The 17,536-nt window shown below is 38.1% G+C and overlaps 2 protein-coding genes across 3 annotated transcripts in view; one reads left to right on the top strand and one right to left on the bottom strand.

Annotated features, from left to right (window-relative positions):
- Positions 1-200: 200 nt before the first annotated feature.
- LOC130419016 (progestin and adipoQ receptor family member 3-like) lies at positions 201-5,877 on the top strand. The gene is made up of 7 exons (XM_056745355.1): positions 201-418; positions 816-1,040; positions 1,160-1,322; positions 1,767-1,922; positions 3,086-3,283; positions 3,745-3,835; positions 4,590-5,877. The coding sequence occupies exons 2-7, from the start codon at positions 850-852 to the stop codon at positions 4,730-4,732; spliced, it is 942 nt and encodes a 313-aa protein (XP_056601333.1). The 5' UTR covers positions 201-418; positions 816-849; the 3' UTR covers positions 4,733-5,877.
- Positions 5,878-6,072: 195 nt separating this feature from the next.
- LOC130419015 (BMP-2-inducible protein kinase-like) overlaps positions 6,073-17,536 on the bottom strand; it is a 33,278-nt gene continuing 21,814 nt past the window's right edge. Inside the window, exons 10-16 of one of the 2 annotated variants that reach the window (XM_056745354.1) lie at positions 17,334-17,455; positions 17,050-17,237; positions 16,023-16,142; positions 14,449-14,597; positions 14,104-14,261; positions 13,758-13,877; positions 6,073-8,800 (exon numbers count right to left, since the gene is read on the bottom strand). In XM_056745354.1, the coding sequence (XP_056601332.1) occupies positions 7,407-8,800; positions 13,758-13,877; positions 14,104-14,261; positions 14,449-14,597; positions 16,023-16,142; positions 17,050-17,237; positions 17,334-17,455 (2,251 nt within the window). In that variant the 3' untranslated portion in view covers positions 6,073-7,406. Of the gene's footprint in view, positions 8,801-13,757; positions 13,878-14,103; positions 14,262-14,448; positions 14,598-16,022; positions 16,143-17,049; positions 17,238-17,309; positions 17,456-17,536 lie in introns of both variants that reach the window. The other variant, XM_056745352.1, reaches the window with a different exon arrangement.

Genomic DNA, 17,536 nt, shown 5'->3' with positions numbered 1-17,536 from the left:
ATATCTTTCTCTATGTTCATCAGAACACAGAAATGCATACAGATTTGAAAAAACTCGAAGGTGAGGAAACGATGACAAAATTAAAAAAAATGGGTGAACTGTCCCTTTAACAAATGAAGTACATACTTTTTCTAAAATTCTATTATTTATTCTAATTTTATGAACCTTGATTCTCATAAAATCTCCAGATATGATCAGATTTTGTGAATAAATCGCTGGAGAGAGCGATTACAGCCTCAGGTTACATGTGAAAGTAATCCGTCTATTAGCCTGTTAGCAGCTAACGTTAGTAGGACAACACAACATCCTACTTCCTTACACCCGGCTAACATGAGTCTGAGGGAGGGATATTGTCGTTGCTCGTGAGCCTTATCGATACAAACCTTAAGGATTCCGTAATTTAAACCTTAATTCAATGGTGAGTGTAAAGTAAGGATGCAGTAAACGCGTTAATCCGTTTTTTAAAGTAACTCCATTAGCTACAAGTGGTTAGCATTTAGCTGCTTATCAGTTTCAATGCTGTGTGATTGATAATTCAGATTCGTTACGCAGACTGTGATCTGCTAGTTTTATCAAAATAAACAGCGTGTCACGTGTATATGTTGTGTGTGCTTGTCAAATATTTAGTCATAAGGATTCAACTTGTTGGACAGTGATTTAAAAATTCATCTCAGCTTCGTTTCGTCTCATTTAACAGAAGTTTAAGTTCTCAATAACCTGTGTGGAATTTGCATCTGCATTATTTAAGGGTTTAGTGACTTAACGAACTAGCTATACATGTGAAATAATGAAATATTTCTTTTTTGTGTCTTTAGGACTGCGAGTGAGAAACTGGATGACGTCATCATCATGCCATCCGAAAAGTTGCAGAAAAAAAATGGCCAGTACATTGAATTGGGCAGTTACCAGTATTGGCCAGTCCTGGTGCCCAGAGGGATCCGCCTGTACACTTATGAGCAGGTGCCTGGCTTTCTTAAAGAAAACGCTTATATCACGGATGGCTACAGAGCCTATCTCACCTCTAGACTGTGCATTAAAAGGTGAGTGCTAGTATCCAGCTTTTATTTGCATTCATGAACATCTAACGAAACATTTGGGTGGTTGAAAATGTAATGAATGTCTTAAATGTAAGAATACGCCCGTGTCACCTCTGTTGTAGCCTTTTCATTCTGTCCAATGAGACGGTAAACATCTGGAGCCACCTGTTGGGCTTCTGCTTATTCTTCGCATTGGGAGTTTATGATTTGCTGGCTGTGCTGCCTACCATAGGAGCGTCCAGAGAGGATTATGTCATCTATTCTATAGGACTGTTCTGCTTCCAGGTATGTCAGTGCTGGTTACACATTTTGCATTTGGTAGATGCAAAATGGGTGACGGTCACATTTCATCGTGTAACCGTGTATGCTTTTTGGATCAGTGCCATTTTAGCGATAAAAACCGAACTTGGATTGGTACTTCTAATACATGATCATCGGCCCTTTTGATGGGATACTTTCCACATTCACTGTCGCCAGAGTGGAAAGAGTATATTCGTTTTTGTCGCCTCCTAAACTTGGCCCAGTCTTATTCTAGATCTGTTACAGGCTGTTATCATGCCACTGGTAATAGACAGAAAGAAGCAGCTTTTATCCTTGGCAGCCATTCTCAAACGTTAGGATTAGGCGAAGTGTCCTTGCTAATTCTCTCCCAAAAATGTAATTGTTGAATCGTTTGATTGGCCGACTGGTTGGCTTTAATGAATAATGTTTCTCCATGTTACCGTTTAGATGTCAATGCTGTGTTCTGCGGGCTATCACCTGTTCTGCTGTCACCGCTCCGAAAAGACCAGCCGCCGCTGGATGGCGTTGGACTACGCTGGCATCTCCATTGGAATCATAGGCTGTTACGTTCCAGGAGTGTTCTACGCTTTCTACTGCAATAACGTACGTGTGGCTTCTGTTACAGAGGGGGCGGAGCAAGCACTGCTTTGTGTGTGGGTTTTGTGAGTTTGGAGGTTATGGTGGTATTGGACGAGTAGATTAATTGGGTATCTTGAGGTGCATCATCCCACAGTGGTCTCCGGCAGCAGATGGTTGGCCTGATTTTGTTTTGGGCATATGTTACCTGTGCAACAGATACAGAGCAAGAGTTCACCTGTTCCTAGTGAAAAACAGTCTGGTGTGTGTGTGTTGTGAATGCTGTGTGAGAGACCGTGTGTTCATTTTAGAAGAATATTAGTATGCGGGTGGAGCGAGTTTGGATGGAATGGATCTTTTTTTTTTTGTCGAAAGTGATGCAGTACAACATATTCCACGTGTATAATAGCAATTTTATCATAATAATAATTATAATAACTTTATTTTATATAGCTCCTTTAAAAGTAGCATCTCAAAGCGCTTTACATAAGAAATGAAAAATAGAATATAAAAACATTAGAATGTGTAACATGTTGAATTTCCTCTGAGATTACTTTAGCACTAGAGAGACTGTATTTTGTTGTTCGTTGTATAAATGTTGGTTTACACAATGGACCCCCTGTGGAGCGGCTTTGTACTGCCTGCATGAAATGAGGCGACGCTTGGCTACGAATCTTCTTTGTTTCAAGCGAAAACGGAGCGTAGATTTCGGTGAAGTTTTCTGAAAACTTGGAGCTTGGATATCCTGAGCAAGCTGCTTGCTCTCGTCCACTCCCACTTGCTATTTGCCGAGCGCCACCGCTTTTGGCCACGCTGCTCCACATGGTTCTCCCCACATATTGGAAGTGCTGGCTTATTGTGCCCCAGAATGCGGCAGAAATCTGCTCCAGCCCAAAGCAGATGGCCGCGTTCGTGGACCCACTCCGTCACTCCTGTTCCCCACCATATGACATTCACACGTGGGTGAGCCATCTCCACTCTCCCCCTGCCAAGTGTTTAGCTTTGCTTTTTGGATGACTACTCAATCAGCCAAGTGCCCCAAGAGAAAGAAAGCCGTTGCTTTTTCTTGCCGCAGAGCAAGTGGAATTTATTTATTCCTGCATATGGAGAGACAGGTCTGTATTGTGCGCATTAATCCATGTAGTTCAAAAGCAAGCTGGTGATCTGTGTTTTGTGATATGTGTGTGCAGTACTGGCGGCAGGTGTACCTGGTAACTGTTCTGGCTATGATGCTGGCGGTGTTCTTCGCCCAGATACACCCTCATTACTTGACCAAGAAGTGGCAGCAGTTACGCTCCGTTATATTCTGTGCTGTCGCAGGATACGGCCTAATCCCAACTGTTCATTGGATCTGGCTCAGCGGGGGGTTCAGCGCAGACATAGTCCAGGTAAGATTCTTTTAAGTCAGTAGTATTGCTGTAGGTCAATTGGTAGAGATTGCTTTCCTGTAGCTCAGTGGTAAGAGCATGGCACTAGCAACGCCAAGGTCATGGGTTCAATCCCAGTGATTGCACATACTAAAATGTATGTATAAAATATATATATTATATGTACCGATACTGGTTATACATATAATATATGTACTAAATGTATAGTAAAATGCAGTTTAGGTCGCTTTGGATGAAAGTGCATAAAAATGTGTAAATGTACGTGTAGAACACTGTGATGCAAAGGCCATGGGTTCGATCACTAGGGAACACACATACTGATAAAAATGAATGAATGCAAGTCACTTTAGGTAGACACAGTGTGCCAAATGCATAAATGTAATTGAAATGTAAATTGATTGGGAAATACAATACAAGTGTGGTTTAAAATATTTAAAATAACTATTTTGGCCCTTCTTTAGGAATTTGTTTTCCGGGTGCTGATAATGTACGTACTTGCTGTAGCCGCGATCGTCTTCTATACCTCCAAAGTCCCAGAGCGGTATTTTCCAGGTACAGATTCAGTTGATCCTTTCATATCCTTTTCACTTTATTCATTTTAGGCTGCTGGTTTTGGTTAAGAAATACTCCATTTAAAATATTTGTTTATATAGGACATATGTGACCCTGGATCACAAAACCAGTCTTAAGGAGCACGGGAACATTTTAAGTAAAAGAAAAAAATACATTGTATGAGTCAAAATTATCAAATTTTCTTTAATACCAAGAATCATTAGGATTTTAAGTAAAGATATTTTTTTAATTTCCTACCTTAAATATATAAAAACTTTATTTTTTGTGAGTTGATGGCCTGCCACAGTGCCTCTGATAAACAGCTTCAAAGGCAATTTTCTCACTATTTAGATTCAGTCAGATATTGTCCTATTCTAACAACTCATACATCAATAAAATCTTATTTATTCAGCTTTCAGATTATGTAAAAATCTCAATTTCGAAAAATTGACCCATAAGACTGGTTTTGTTGTCCAGGGTCACATATACAAAATATATCTCTGCAATTCATAACTGTAATGTTATTATAATGATGTAAAAATGAAGTGTTCTTTGGATTTCGTAGTGAATGTCAATTATTTTTAAAAGGAAGTAACATGTGATTTTATATTTCAAACAGAGAAGTTATTTATTGCAGCTTTAAAACTGTCTTAACCAGAGATACCATACTTAAACAGACTCACATTGATCCATTTGACAGGCTAATAACCAACATCAAAGCTTTAATGTCTTTTTTCTTCTGTGTATTCTTTAGGTCAGCTGAACTATCTGGGCTCTAGCCATCAGATTTGGCACATATTGGTTGTGCTTATGTTCTACTGGTGGCATCAGTCTGCACATTCCTTAACCAACCACCGTCATTCTCACCCTTGCCCAGACTACCCTCGTCCTTCCTAGAGTAATATGCACGTGTCACCCATGAGGACCGTTGTTTGCGGTTTTAAAATATATTTATGCTTCAACACAGTTATTGTTTATATGTTTGCGAGTTGTATGGATTTTTTAATTGTTGGCAATTTTGACATTTTATAAATGTTGTAAAAGTGCCTATAGCTGTGGCTATCTAAATAGTTATAAAAAGGCTATAAACACATATTGTGAAGCAGATTTAGGATTTTCATATTTAAGGCGAAGCATCCTTTCACGGCATCTGCCAGGGGCTGGGTTTCTATGTCTTAAGTGCATAAAGGGCAAAAATAATCTATTTTTCTGTCTTTGTTGAGGTTACATGCAGTATTGATCAGAAGTGTGAAGGGATTGTTACATAATAGTTATGCCTTCAGTATTGTTTGTTCATACTATTTCAGTTTCTTCTTTTTGTATTTGTATCTAGAATACAGGCCTACTCACAACCATTTGCTGGAACATGTTTTACTGTAAACGTATGTACACTACACTATATTAGTCTCATTTGTAAACCAAAATAAACCAAAGAAGTTCAGTAGATGTTGTTCCTTGGTAAGCAAGTATTTAATGGGTACCTGCATTTGTAAACTTGTACAATTTGTGTTGCAGTTGGAAGATGTCTTGTTCACTTTTTATCTTAATCTGGGGCTGGTTGCATAAACTGCTTAGACTAGTCTTAGAAGTTAGTCATATAGTTTTTTAACGTCTTTAAATCTATCGCATAAATGTCAGATTAGGCTTATTGAAATATGAAGAGACTGATTAGTCCTAACTAATTGCTAGTCAGTGAGACTTGTTGTTAAAACACAGTCTTAACTTGGCGGCTACATTTATGGAAATGGGCCCTGGACGTCCTAAAATAGAATTTAACTTGTGTGGGTTTATAATGTTAAACTGAGGAATGGGATATGTTTTAAAGATACTACGACTTTGTGGAATACAACTACATGTTCCTCAATAATAACCTATAGATTTTATTTTATTGTTGGCTAGTTTGACATTTTACTTGACAGGTTGATATGTAAAAATGTTTCTGAGCTGTTACTGAATCATAAGTGCATAAATTATGGCTATTTTTATTTATTTTTACCACATATGTTGGGATATGCCTATCAATAAAAGAGGAATAATCCAGATTTATCTGAATAAATGTTTGTTTTTTCTTTAATGTAAATTCTGCTCACTCCATTTCATGGAAATAAATTATGTTAACTGTTATTAAGAGTTATTTTTTTGTCTTTGTTGTATTTATTAAAAATAAAACAGACCACTGATCACTAAATAAAAAAAAATATTTCATATTGCATTGTTAGAGAGTGCAGTACTATATATTAAAGAAATGTAAAAGGAACTTTACTCTCTAAAAACAGAAAAACATGAAAAATGATTTTTGGTCTTGAATGTCATGTAAGCCATAGTCTTAATGTTTCTTCCAAATGGCCCTTGTCATATTTCCTATTCAGATGTGACTACTTTTACGTGTGATACCCTTTAGTGTCTTTAAACGTTTGTCTTAAAGTGACATTTTAGCCAAAAATGAAAAGTCTGTCGTAATTCATCCACATTTATACATGTCTTTGTGCTGTTTAACACAAACTATATTCTGAGGAATGTGTAAAAACAAGTACTTTTACTACTGACTACCATTGTAGTTTTCTCACTACAGCTATTTTACTATGATAGTCAATAGTGACCCAGAACTACAAACATTCTTCCAAATGTGTGTTCAGCAGGACAAAGAAATGTATACAGGTTTGAAACAAATGGAGAGTTAGTAAATGAAAACAGAACGTTCATTTTTGGATGAACTATCCCTTTATATACATATGAACTAAGGGTATGTATAAATTCCTTGTTCTTAATTCTAGGTTATCTTCATTATTGATACTGACATTACCAATAATGTCCCTGTGCCTTTTAAGGAATAATAACTACAATTAGAGTTATTATTATTGTTTCATATTCAAACGCATCATCAGAACCAACAATAAGGTGACCCCTCTCCAGTGTGGTCTTAATTTTGGAAAGGAAAATATGCGTCCATTGTCATGTATGCGTATAGAAAGAACATTGTTATAATAAAAAAGAATGAAAACATTGAATGCACTTAAAAATGTAAAAATATGCATCAAATGATCAATATGTCAATGACTTTTAAATGGAGAAGACCTTCACTCGACACAAATGGGCTACAACATCCATTATGTATTCGAGGTACTGTAAAGCAGGGCGGGGCATTACCCATATAAGGCTTCATGGTGTTTAACTAATGTTGGTATATCCAAACGAGTAGGTTTACCAACTCAGTGGTCAATGGAGTACAAACTTAATCACAATGCTCTACGTTTTTACTGAGCAAAGAGCGCTTATGCAGCATAGAAGGCTTTCTAACGAGCGAAGGCTAAAGAGTATGTTTTGAAAAGCCTATTCAAGAACATCCACACACCACAGGTTTAAGTCACATAATAAAACATTGTTATAGCTGTCCAATTATGTATTAAAATACTTAGAAAACTACAAAAGGTGGATGTTATCTAATTTAAAGGACTTTGTCCCAATTGGCTGCACAGCACAAAGCTGCCGTCCATTAAGTACATTTAAAAGGCTGCTTGGACTTTGCATAATGTGGCAGTGTGTGTGTGTCTGAACATGTGCTGGAAGACATTCACTGCTTTGAAGGGAAAGGTGCGGCTCCAAAAGGGTCGAGATCCATTTGTGGGGTTTGTGGAGCTCCATCCGGGACCACCACTTCTGTGAAAGGTACGGCGCCAAAGTCATCAATCTTATTTCCATCAAAAACACCATGTAGTGAGCTTGTTCTTGGCCTGCTGTTGGATAAATTCATCTCACTTTTGTTGTCTCCCAAGCTCTGGTGCTGACCGTGTCGCCTGCCATCTTGTGAATGAAAAGGCTTGTCGTCAAATGGGTCCAACAAGGCCTCCTCCGGGTGGAGCGCAGCTCCTTTTTCCATCACCTCTCCCAGGGAAATACTGATGTTCTCTTTTGAGTCGGAGGCACTGAGGAACTCATTGCTGCTCTGCGAGTCCCTTCTGCCCGACTTCTTGTGCCTTCGTGCCCGTTCAGGGGTGCGGAAGCTGGGTTTGTTGCTTTTTCTGCCACCGGTGGGTGTGCCGTGGTGGCGCTTCCCATTGTTGCCACCTGCCTCCTGCTTGGTTCGTCTTTGACGCAAGGAGAGTTTCTGAAGGCTGCGCTGCTTCTGTCGCAGTTGCTGGGGGCTTGCTTCCTCAAAAGAGGTTGGGCCGAAAATATCCTCCTGGTTATTGGAGGTGGGTGTGACGTGGCTGGGCTGGAATGGGGAAAAGCCAAATACATCCACAGTGTCGAGGGAAACGGGTGTTGTCTGGCCACTGTGGCCGTCGCCACTCTTGCTGGACTTGGAGAGGTTTCTGTTGAAAGGAGCTTTGGTGAACACATCAATCTCGTCCACAGCATTATCCTGGCTCGCCTGCCTGAAAGGGGCTTTGGCAAAAATATCGATGCTCTCTGGTGACACTCGGGGCTGACCGCTGCCAACAAAAGGAATGGCACCAAACACATCCACAAGGCTTGCAGCAGACATGGTGACACTTGGTGAATCTGGTGGAGTGATCGCTCTGGTTCTGGATTCAGCTTTCACAGTTGGAGAAGGTTGGTCAAGCGGTCTTCTTGACTTAGGTTCGGCTATGCTACAGTCACAGTCTGAATCGGAGCTTGGTTTGTCCTCTTCTTCTATCTCTTCCTCTGAGTCCATAAGTAATGGCCTCTGACCCAGGTTTTCAGGCTCGGTGTCTTCATGTTCGCTGTTAAGACCTTCCTCCTCTTCCACTTCCTCTTCCACCTCCTCTTCTTCACTGCTTTTGGGAGAGGGCGGGTCAGACTCGAAATCACTGTCAGACTCCTCGCCAGCTTTCTTGGACAGTGCACTAGTGGAGCTACATTTTTTTGCAGGTTTGGTAGGGTCCTTGACAGATGACAGGGTGACATCTTGTGTAGCCGGTGGTCCAGCCGTAGCAACACTGACCTTCTCAATTGGACACTCCGCTGTTTGCACACCAGCTCCTGAAAATAAGTTAAGCAAGTTAATAATATGATATTCACTTCATAATCAGTAGCTGCTCAATTGGACTGAAAAGCATTTAGCTAAACATACACCTTTGCTGTGCGCATGAGGAGTTTTGGTTCATCTTTTGTCTTAAAGGAATAGTTCACTCATTTACTCACCCTCTTGTCATTTCAAACATGTATGACTTTCTTTCTTCTGCAGAACACAAAAAAATATATTTTGAAGAAAGCCAGTCACCGAATAGCGGCAGTACCCATTGACCTGCATTGGTTTTGTTTTCATACAATAGAAGTGAATGGGTACTGCCGCTGTTCGTTTACCAGCATTCTGTAAAAGATCTTCTTTTGTGTGAGATTAAAGTCATAGGTTTGAAATGATAAGAGGCCGAGGAAATGATGACAGAATACTATTTTTGGGTTTACAATATCTTCAAACATTAATAATCAAACGATTTTCACCACAAGAATATAACTTATAATTTACAGGCAATGTCAATACACATTTTTTAAGGGAATGGTGGCACATGTTTTACATTTTGCAGGACTCATGTATGATTTTATAACATTACATAAAGCCAAATAAGAATTTCATTAAACATGTAAAATCTCCTTAGAAACAACTCACTTAAAAAGATGAAGCGCGATGACAGACTTATACACTTATAGTTTTGTTCAGAATATAGGAAATGTAGGGAACAAATAAAAACATCTTTTGTCTTATCTGCATAACAAATTCATTTGGATTGACGAAAACAGGCGCATGTAAATAGCCTCCTACGGAGAGCTCTAAAAATGCCAGAGTAAAACCCACAAACTTTAAGATGCCAGTAAGGGAAACAGTTCAAAAATGAATATTAAAATAATTGATAATTATTTATTATAGAATACAATCAAAACCATTTGAGTGTATATTTGCATGTGTAATGATGTTTAGGTTTGGTAAAATAATTATAATTGCAGCAAAGAAATTCTCACTACTTTAAATAGCAAAAGTCTAGATTATAGTTGATCAGACCCCCACCTGGCTCATAAAATACTTCAAAAAAATCATGTCATATTCAGAATACAAAAATCATGAGCAAAAGCATACTGATGTCTTAAGACACTGAAACTGAGTCGAAGTTATAACATGAGAAATAGTGTAAACTAGTATAACTTGCACATCTCAATATTTGTCAACATGTATAATTATTGAGCTATTGCTCTAATTTCAAAAGACTGAAATTCTCGGCATGGCTAAACATTGAGCAGGCAGAGCTGTAGATCTGTTACCAACAGATCCATCCAAACTGGCAAACCAAGACTGTGAATTAGCCAAACTCTGTGTTATGTGAAGTCCAGAAATATATAAATAAACCAAACTTCAATTAATTAATTAAACAAGAGCAAAAACGACCACCACTTCTATTTGTAATCTTATAGTAATAACAATATATCTGCATGCATTGTGGATGGGTAAAAGAAGTGTGGCTACAGCAAAAACAAGGCGGAACGATTTCTGATTTATAAAGTCGTCTGAAATTTGGAGGAGAAAATGTAAGACAGCATCTGTTAAGACTATCCGGATTACAATATATCTAATCCCGCCCACCATTTGGGAAACAACCATCAAAAGGGCAGCATAATGGAACATCCTTAATCATATAAGAAGATCCTGAGCAGAAGAAGAAATGTATTGAGTGTTCTTTTCCAGGCCATCCAATTACACCCCGATGACGGCTCTTTGAAAAATGCTCATGAAAAACGGATGGCCAGACCTCTGCCCACTTTGGTTGAATATGGCACGTAATTGAAATGTCATATTGCTCTGAAAGCCACATATCCATCCAGTGGATTACACAGAACCTCCTTCACCCGGCTCAGCAGATCCTAAGCGGATTGTCTTTTTTGTCTTCACAATATGATTTAGGAACAGAGGTCACATGGTAATGATAAGCTTTGAAAGTTCTTATTGTCTTAAATCACGTGACCAAGCACTTTCCTACGACTTACATTATTTCCTCAACAAGGGACATTATAAAAGCATTCTTTTGTGTTTTTGCTAAATCCAATGACCTACTCCCAGGTTTCACAAAGGTGTTTATCACACAAACCACATAATAACAACTACAGCACATATTTCGATGCTCAATCGTGCAACATGTTTTGATTCCTCTGGACTCCAAAACACTCCTATTTAAGCATTTTTTGTTAAGTATTTCACTTAATATGAGCAGATAAGACTTATACTATTTTCATGACATAAACAAACAGTAATGCTTGAACACAAACAGAACTGAAGCAAATCGAAAATATGTCTCTTTGTCCCTAACATAAGAATATAACTTTAGACCAATTTTACCTTATTTTAATCACGTTTAGGCTTTTAAAGGAATAAACGTTAGACAAAGACAGCCAAGCTAATATATCATTAATAAGTAGAGCATCTTGCCCTCGCGGTATAAAGGTGGAAAACATGACAACTTGATAATAAAGCATCAGTCAAACTCTCCTGTAAGGAGCTTCACAAAATGAACAAATATAAGATTGCTTTTAAATGAGCTTTATTTATAATTAGCATTTGGAAAAAAAACATTCAGTTATACATTATAATACATAAATATTTACATCAGTCTGTCAATGCAAGACATTAACAACTTGTTGCAACTGATGTTGTATGTATGTTTGTGTGTACAGATGACAGGTCACTGAGGAATGGTGGAGCTATGAACTTCTGATCTGCTGCAAAATCATCTACATCCTTCTTTCTAAAGGAGAAACATATGCAACAAAGACTCTGTTTTCAAGACTCTGACACCTGTACTGTGATTCTCAGGAAAATATAATATAATAAAAAAGAAAAAAATGCTGTAGTAGTTTAAGTATTAGTGCTTAGAAAGCTAGTTAGACATGTTTTTAAAAAGTACCTCTATATGCAAGTGGGTTTGTTGTGATTCTCAACATGCTTATATTAGTTCTGCTTACACTTGCATAGTACAAAATATGGCTCAAAAATCTTTTATAATACAAGTGATGCCTACACGAGTCTGTGTTATCCACCGATATCCCACTCGACCAAGATGTCTCAAAATGAATGGCTGTCTTTATCTAATACAGAATGGTAACACATTTGAATATTCAAAAATAAAACACAATAATTGTTATCGGATAAAAAGAACCTGAGTGGGTGATGAGATGAATGAGGACATAAAGATTAAGAATCCACATCAAGGATTCGCTAAACTTTATGATCAACTTACCGTTGAGAAAATAACGCTTCAGTAAACTTTGTGAAAAGCCCTTATGTAAACCTTTCCTTAATGCATTTTCTGACAATGTACTGATATGAAAATTATGTTAAATGTTCAATTAAGGCTCAAGGCTGCCAATATGAGCAAGAGAGAGTAACAATGACATGGGTTATGTGATGTAGTTATCATGTAAAAGACTCATACATACTTCAACATAGCGTTTTCTATGGAAAACATTATCCGTGACCAGAAAAAGTTCTAGCATAAGCTACATAATAATAAGACATCAAATTATGCAAGGGTAAAAGCAAGAAAAAAGGCCTGCCAACTCGAGTTGCTTGTGTAGATGCAACAGTTCTGATTATTCGGCTAACCTCCCTCCAAGTTATCCTGCCAATGTTCCCTAAATTGGCAACCTAAAGTATCTTCACAGTAAATTATAAGAAGGAAAAGCAAGGCTCAATGAGGAGTTTAAAGCCAACTCTAACACTGCGGAGAGACGGGTGTTTAACTCCACCAAAAAATTGGCATGCTTACAAAGTAAACAAAGCAACTAAGAGGATCGCTGGAAATTTTCTAGCATTTTAGGTCCATAAAAATTGTACCTGAGAACTTTTGGCACTCGCCGTCGCTAACTAGAACTCAAGCGCAACGTGTAGCTAACTGATCTGGGAAAGAATAAAAATCCAGTTAGTGGAAAATTAGGTCGCTCAAGAATTCGCAAAGCTATTCTCTCATGCCAACCTGATGCGTTTTAGCGAAACGTGTAAATGTAAAAAAAGAATTGAAATAAAAGGAAAATTCCCTTAAACTTGTTTGTTTTCTCAACTGAAGGAAATTCACTGGTCAGCGGCGTTAAAAATAAGTCACTTCTGGTGGCTGACGAACATGCAGAACAATGTTTGATTAAACGTTAGCCTTAGAAAATAATAAAACTAAACTACACTAACAAAGAAAAGTCAAGAGTACAATCCACACTTATATTATCTTTCACTGGACATTGAGATTAGTTCAAAACGTACATTCTTTATAAAATGTGTCCCGTTTTGTAGAATATAATCTATTACTTTTAAAAGAAAAATGCAGATTTTAAAAGCAAGAACACAATAAAAAAATTCACCAATGTTTTAAAAGGGCTAGAACAGACAAAAGCTTTAAAATTCTAAAGAATGACAACAAGAAAAAGAAAATACAAAAGGCACCAGCAACAAACATGGAAATGCAACAATGCCATGATCTAAGAACTTTAGTACATAAAAATCCCTAGAAAACAAGTTTATATCTCTTATAGTTTCAGAGAATACGTTTGTATTATATTTGTAGTCTGTAAATTCTCAATTCCTAGGCTTGCATTTTAGTATATACTATCTCTGACCTGTTATGGGTTATTTAAATTTCTAAATCTATGTCTATATATCGTAATCTATACTGTATTACTATGTGCTTACTTTATGTCTTTATAAACTATCCGGACCATAACCCAAAACTTTAAATCTCAGTTTTAAGACATACAGGGATTACATAATAATGACAGGACTGCAGGTAGCTAAATGTACCATTTAAAGCAGGACAAATGGAGATTAGCATAGATTTTGTTAGCAACCCGACTCCAGAAGTGACAATGAATTGCGGTGTACAGGCATTAAGGAGCACAGAGGTGAGGAGAGAGAAAGAGGACTGGGGCTTTGGTGAGGGTCCTCTGAGAGCCGGCTGCTAGAACTTGCCTGCGTTGGCCAGGAAGGGCACAGAGCCAAAAGGATCCTCATGCAGTGAGGGCTGCAGTACCGGCTGCTGTCTGTCTATATTGCTGGACTCCATGCTGACAGATCTCTCTACCGGCTTTTCTGTAGGGAAGACGACACAGAAGGGCGTTAGAGGGAATACAGAAGGGCGTTTGCACCCTCTGCTGGAGAGGTTGAAGAATAATATAAGCATATAAACTATAGTGCAAATCTACAGTAATGAAATGTTTTGTTCTATGAATGATACGGGACAAAAAAGCATCTACATAAAAAATGTATACACGTCTACATATATTTTGGACATGAATTACGTAAAAAAGACACTTGCTTGCTCTGAGAAGGTCAAACTCTCGATCGATTAGCTCCTCCTCTGTAAGTTTAGAGAAGTTGTCTTCTCCAAATGGGTTCCAGCTAGACATATCAGGAGGGTTGCTGACAGTCTGGGGGGGTGGACACAGGACCTCAGCGGTGGACACTGGGGTTTGGCTGTATCCAAAAAAGCCAGACATAAAAAAGAGACACTTTACAGCACGATACAATATCCACTTACAGTATGATGATCAACAATGTGTCACATAGTGTTATTCAAAACACCAGCGAAATTCAGTGACAAAAGGCGAAACTAACCCTTGTCCCTGACTTTGCGTTCAAGAAATAAAAAACTTCAACTTGCCTGATGTTAGCAAACGGAGTTTCTACTGGGGAAGGTCCAACAGGGGTATAGGAGCCCATTGGGCCTTGGAACTCCAGAGGGGAGATATAGTGACCCTGCTGAACTTGTGCACACTGATGCTGGGAAAAGGCCTGCTGGTACTGCTGCATCTGTAAGATAGAAGAACTAGATTCAGTCAAAGTGCTATACTATGCTAAATTTGTCTGGAATATAATAAAAAAAATGATAAAAAGCTAAATAATTCATTTGTTATTTGGAAATTACAGGTCCTTGGTTGGCATTAAATATTTATGGTGGATTTACATGTACTGTATCAGGAATCATCTATTCAACAAACAGGAATTATTGAAAAGCAACCCCCAAATATTTGCATATTACAAAACTATGTGGTTTGTTTTTGCAGTCTGGATTTACTATTTATAGGTATGTGCAAGGATTAACATGATCATTTTGACTTCTTACAATATTTCTACAAAATTTGAAATAGAAATAGGGTTTCTGACTGCATTTATTTGCAGTTATAAAATAACAGAAAAGTAATGCTTGTTTTTTATACCAAAAACACTGAAAAGAAAACGAGTGCATACTCCCTTTGAAGCAATACAAAAGTAATATTTTAGTACATGTATTAACGTTCAAAAATATTTTGGGGGGAGATAACCTCAAATTTATTGTAATGTTGTCAGTCTTTCACATTGCTGTTGGATGGCTTTATGTCACTCCTGTGGTTTAACAGACACTGGACTGTAATGGGCGCGATACATCTAGAAATGCGATGTGATGAACATTTCACTTTTTTTTGTTCTATGGCTTTAAATGTATTCCTTTAACCAAACAGTTTTAAATGTTGACGTTAACTTTTTTTAAGCTTATATGGAAAAGCACCATAAAAACATTTATGCAGCGAGATGGCTACATAGGCCATCAGTGTATTTCCCTACAGTGTAATTGCCTCATATGTTACGATTTAACACAGAGAATCGGTCGATTTCACCGTCCTATTCAATCCCCTGATGGTTTTGCACGGAGCAGATTGCATCTGAAATTAAACAGATGGTAACCATTCGGTGGAAAATGAGCTAAAAATTGCTCCGCCTTAACATTATGTATTTAGTGAAAGTCAGTTAGCAACATTTCCTCGTTTAGCGTTAATACAATTCAATGGAATTATCGACAGTTATGACTGGGCGACATTCACTTGGATAGGAAAACTGTCTGGCACAGAAACCTGCCCCAGTGAGTGGGGCCAAATTAGCATCTAAGGCAAGAGAGTCTAATTTCAGACTTCTACGAGAAATCATTAATTAAAATACAATATACAAGATAACCCACTAACATTCAACACGGAGGCTATATTTAAAATTGAAAAAAAAACTCAGCTTCCATCTTGTCGAGTGCCACACGGTACAGTGTTAATTTTTAAAGTTCTTCACAAGGTTAATTTATAAATAAGGTTTTCTCGTATTCAGGCACGTCGCCCATTAGAAAAGCATCTATGAAAAATCTGGTGTTGCTACTTTAAAAGTAAACAAACGGCCCTGCCGCTGATGTTTAAGGTGTGTGAAGGGTCTCACCAGAGCGGTGTAGTGAGCCTGCTGTTGCTGCTGGGTTTGATATATGGGCTGCTGATGCATCATCATCATCTGCTGCTGAAGCATATGCTGATGCTGTTGCTGCTGCACGGCCTGCTGATACTGACACACACAGAATAATAAGAGAGCGTTGATATAAATGAACACAATATTTATTTTTTCTCTTTTGTCACAGTTTGTTCTGGTGTATGAAAGCTTTAGCGATACTGCAAGCATGCAAACAATGACGTATAGGAGTGAGACGTATAAGACGTATAGGAGTGAGACGTATAAGACGTATAGGAGTGAGACGTATAAGACGTATAGGAGTGAGAAGTATAAGACGTATAGGAGTGAGAAGTATAAGACGTATAGGAGTGAGACGTATAAGACGTATAGGATTGAGTGTTGCCCAAGCTGTGCATGTTTTAAAAATATCAAAACAAAATCATGCAGCGCCACCTGTGTGTTCAGAGATGCAGTGACATAAGATAAAACTGGCAAAATACTGGGGAAGTTATATAGGAACTACACATTAGATATGTTTCAGATGAACATAGCATGAAACAATTATTATACTCATCGCATTCATATCTTTGTTTTTCCGCTTTAAATGTACATCTTGAAACATATTGGAGAGCATTTAAGAACTTTGTCATTCAAATGAAATTTTTCTTACAGGGCATTAATAGGTCATTCTTTTTGAACACTACAAGCTTTCTCTGGAAACCTAAAAAAGCTTGATACAAATAAAAGGGCACTCTGTTTTAGGTTATGTGTATCATATGTAAACATTATAGTCATCGTGCCTAACAGCACCAAAGTGTTCAATACAAACAAAGACAAACCAACAGGTCCTGCTCTAATACAAAAATATTTTATGCAGCTGCTGCAAATATGTTTTTCATGAGAATGAAGAACTGCAGTATATTGACTAGAATTTAAGATTTACAATATTCTACTATATCTGTCAGTAAGGCCTGAAGCCCTTGAATAAGACCTGGCAATAGTGCACATTGGTGCTCAGTACCTGTTGCATGTACTGTAGTTGATGTGCGGCGATTTGTTGTTGATGGTGGTGCATGTTGTGCTGCTGCTGTTGTTGTTGATGATGTAATTGTTGTAGTCGGAGGTCTCCAGGCTGCAGTTGCTGTAACACTCTGTTCTGTTGACTGCTGCTCGGCATTTGCGCAGCCGGCAGCTGCTCATTTCCAGGAGCTGAGATCAAAATGGACACATATAAAGCTTATTCAAAACAAAACTAAAACTTCCGTCCTCCCTATTTCTCACCTTTCTGGCCGTTGCTAACCGTACCTGAGGGTACAGTCATCTTCACAGGAGTTACAGTGCTGGCCAAAGGCAGAACATTGTTTGCAGCTTTTGGTCTTTGCCTGGGTGCGATTGATGTTTCTGTTGGTCCAACTGAATCCGTTATTCTGACAAAGAAAAATTCAAGGTGAGGACAGGATATTTACAAGATTTGTTCCATTCAAACTATCGGAAAATCACACGTGAAG

This window comes from Triplophysa dalaica, chromosome 4 (assembly GCF_015846415.1).
Source record: "Triplophysa dalaica isolate WHDGS20190420 chromosome 4, ASM1584641v1, whole genome shotgun sequence".
In the NCBI taxonomy this organism is placed as follows: domain Eukaryota; kingdom Metazoa; phylum Chordata; class Actinopteri; order Cypriniformes; family Nemacheilidae; genus Triplophysa; species Triplophysa dalaica.
This window is presented reverse-complemented; position numbering and strand designations above follow the sequence as displayed.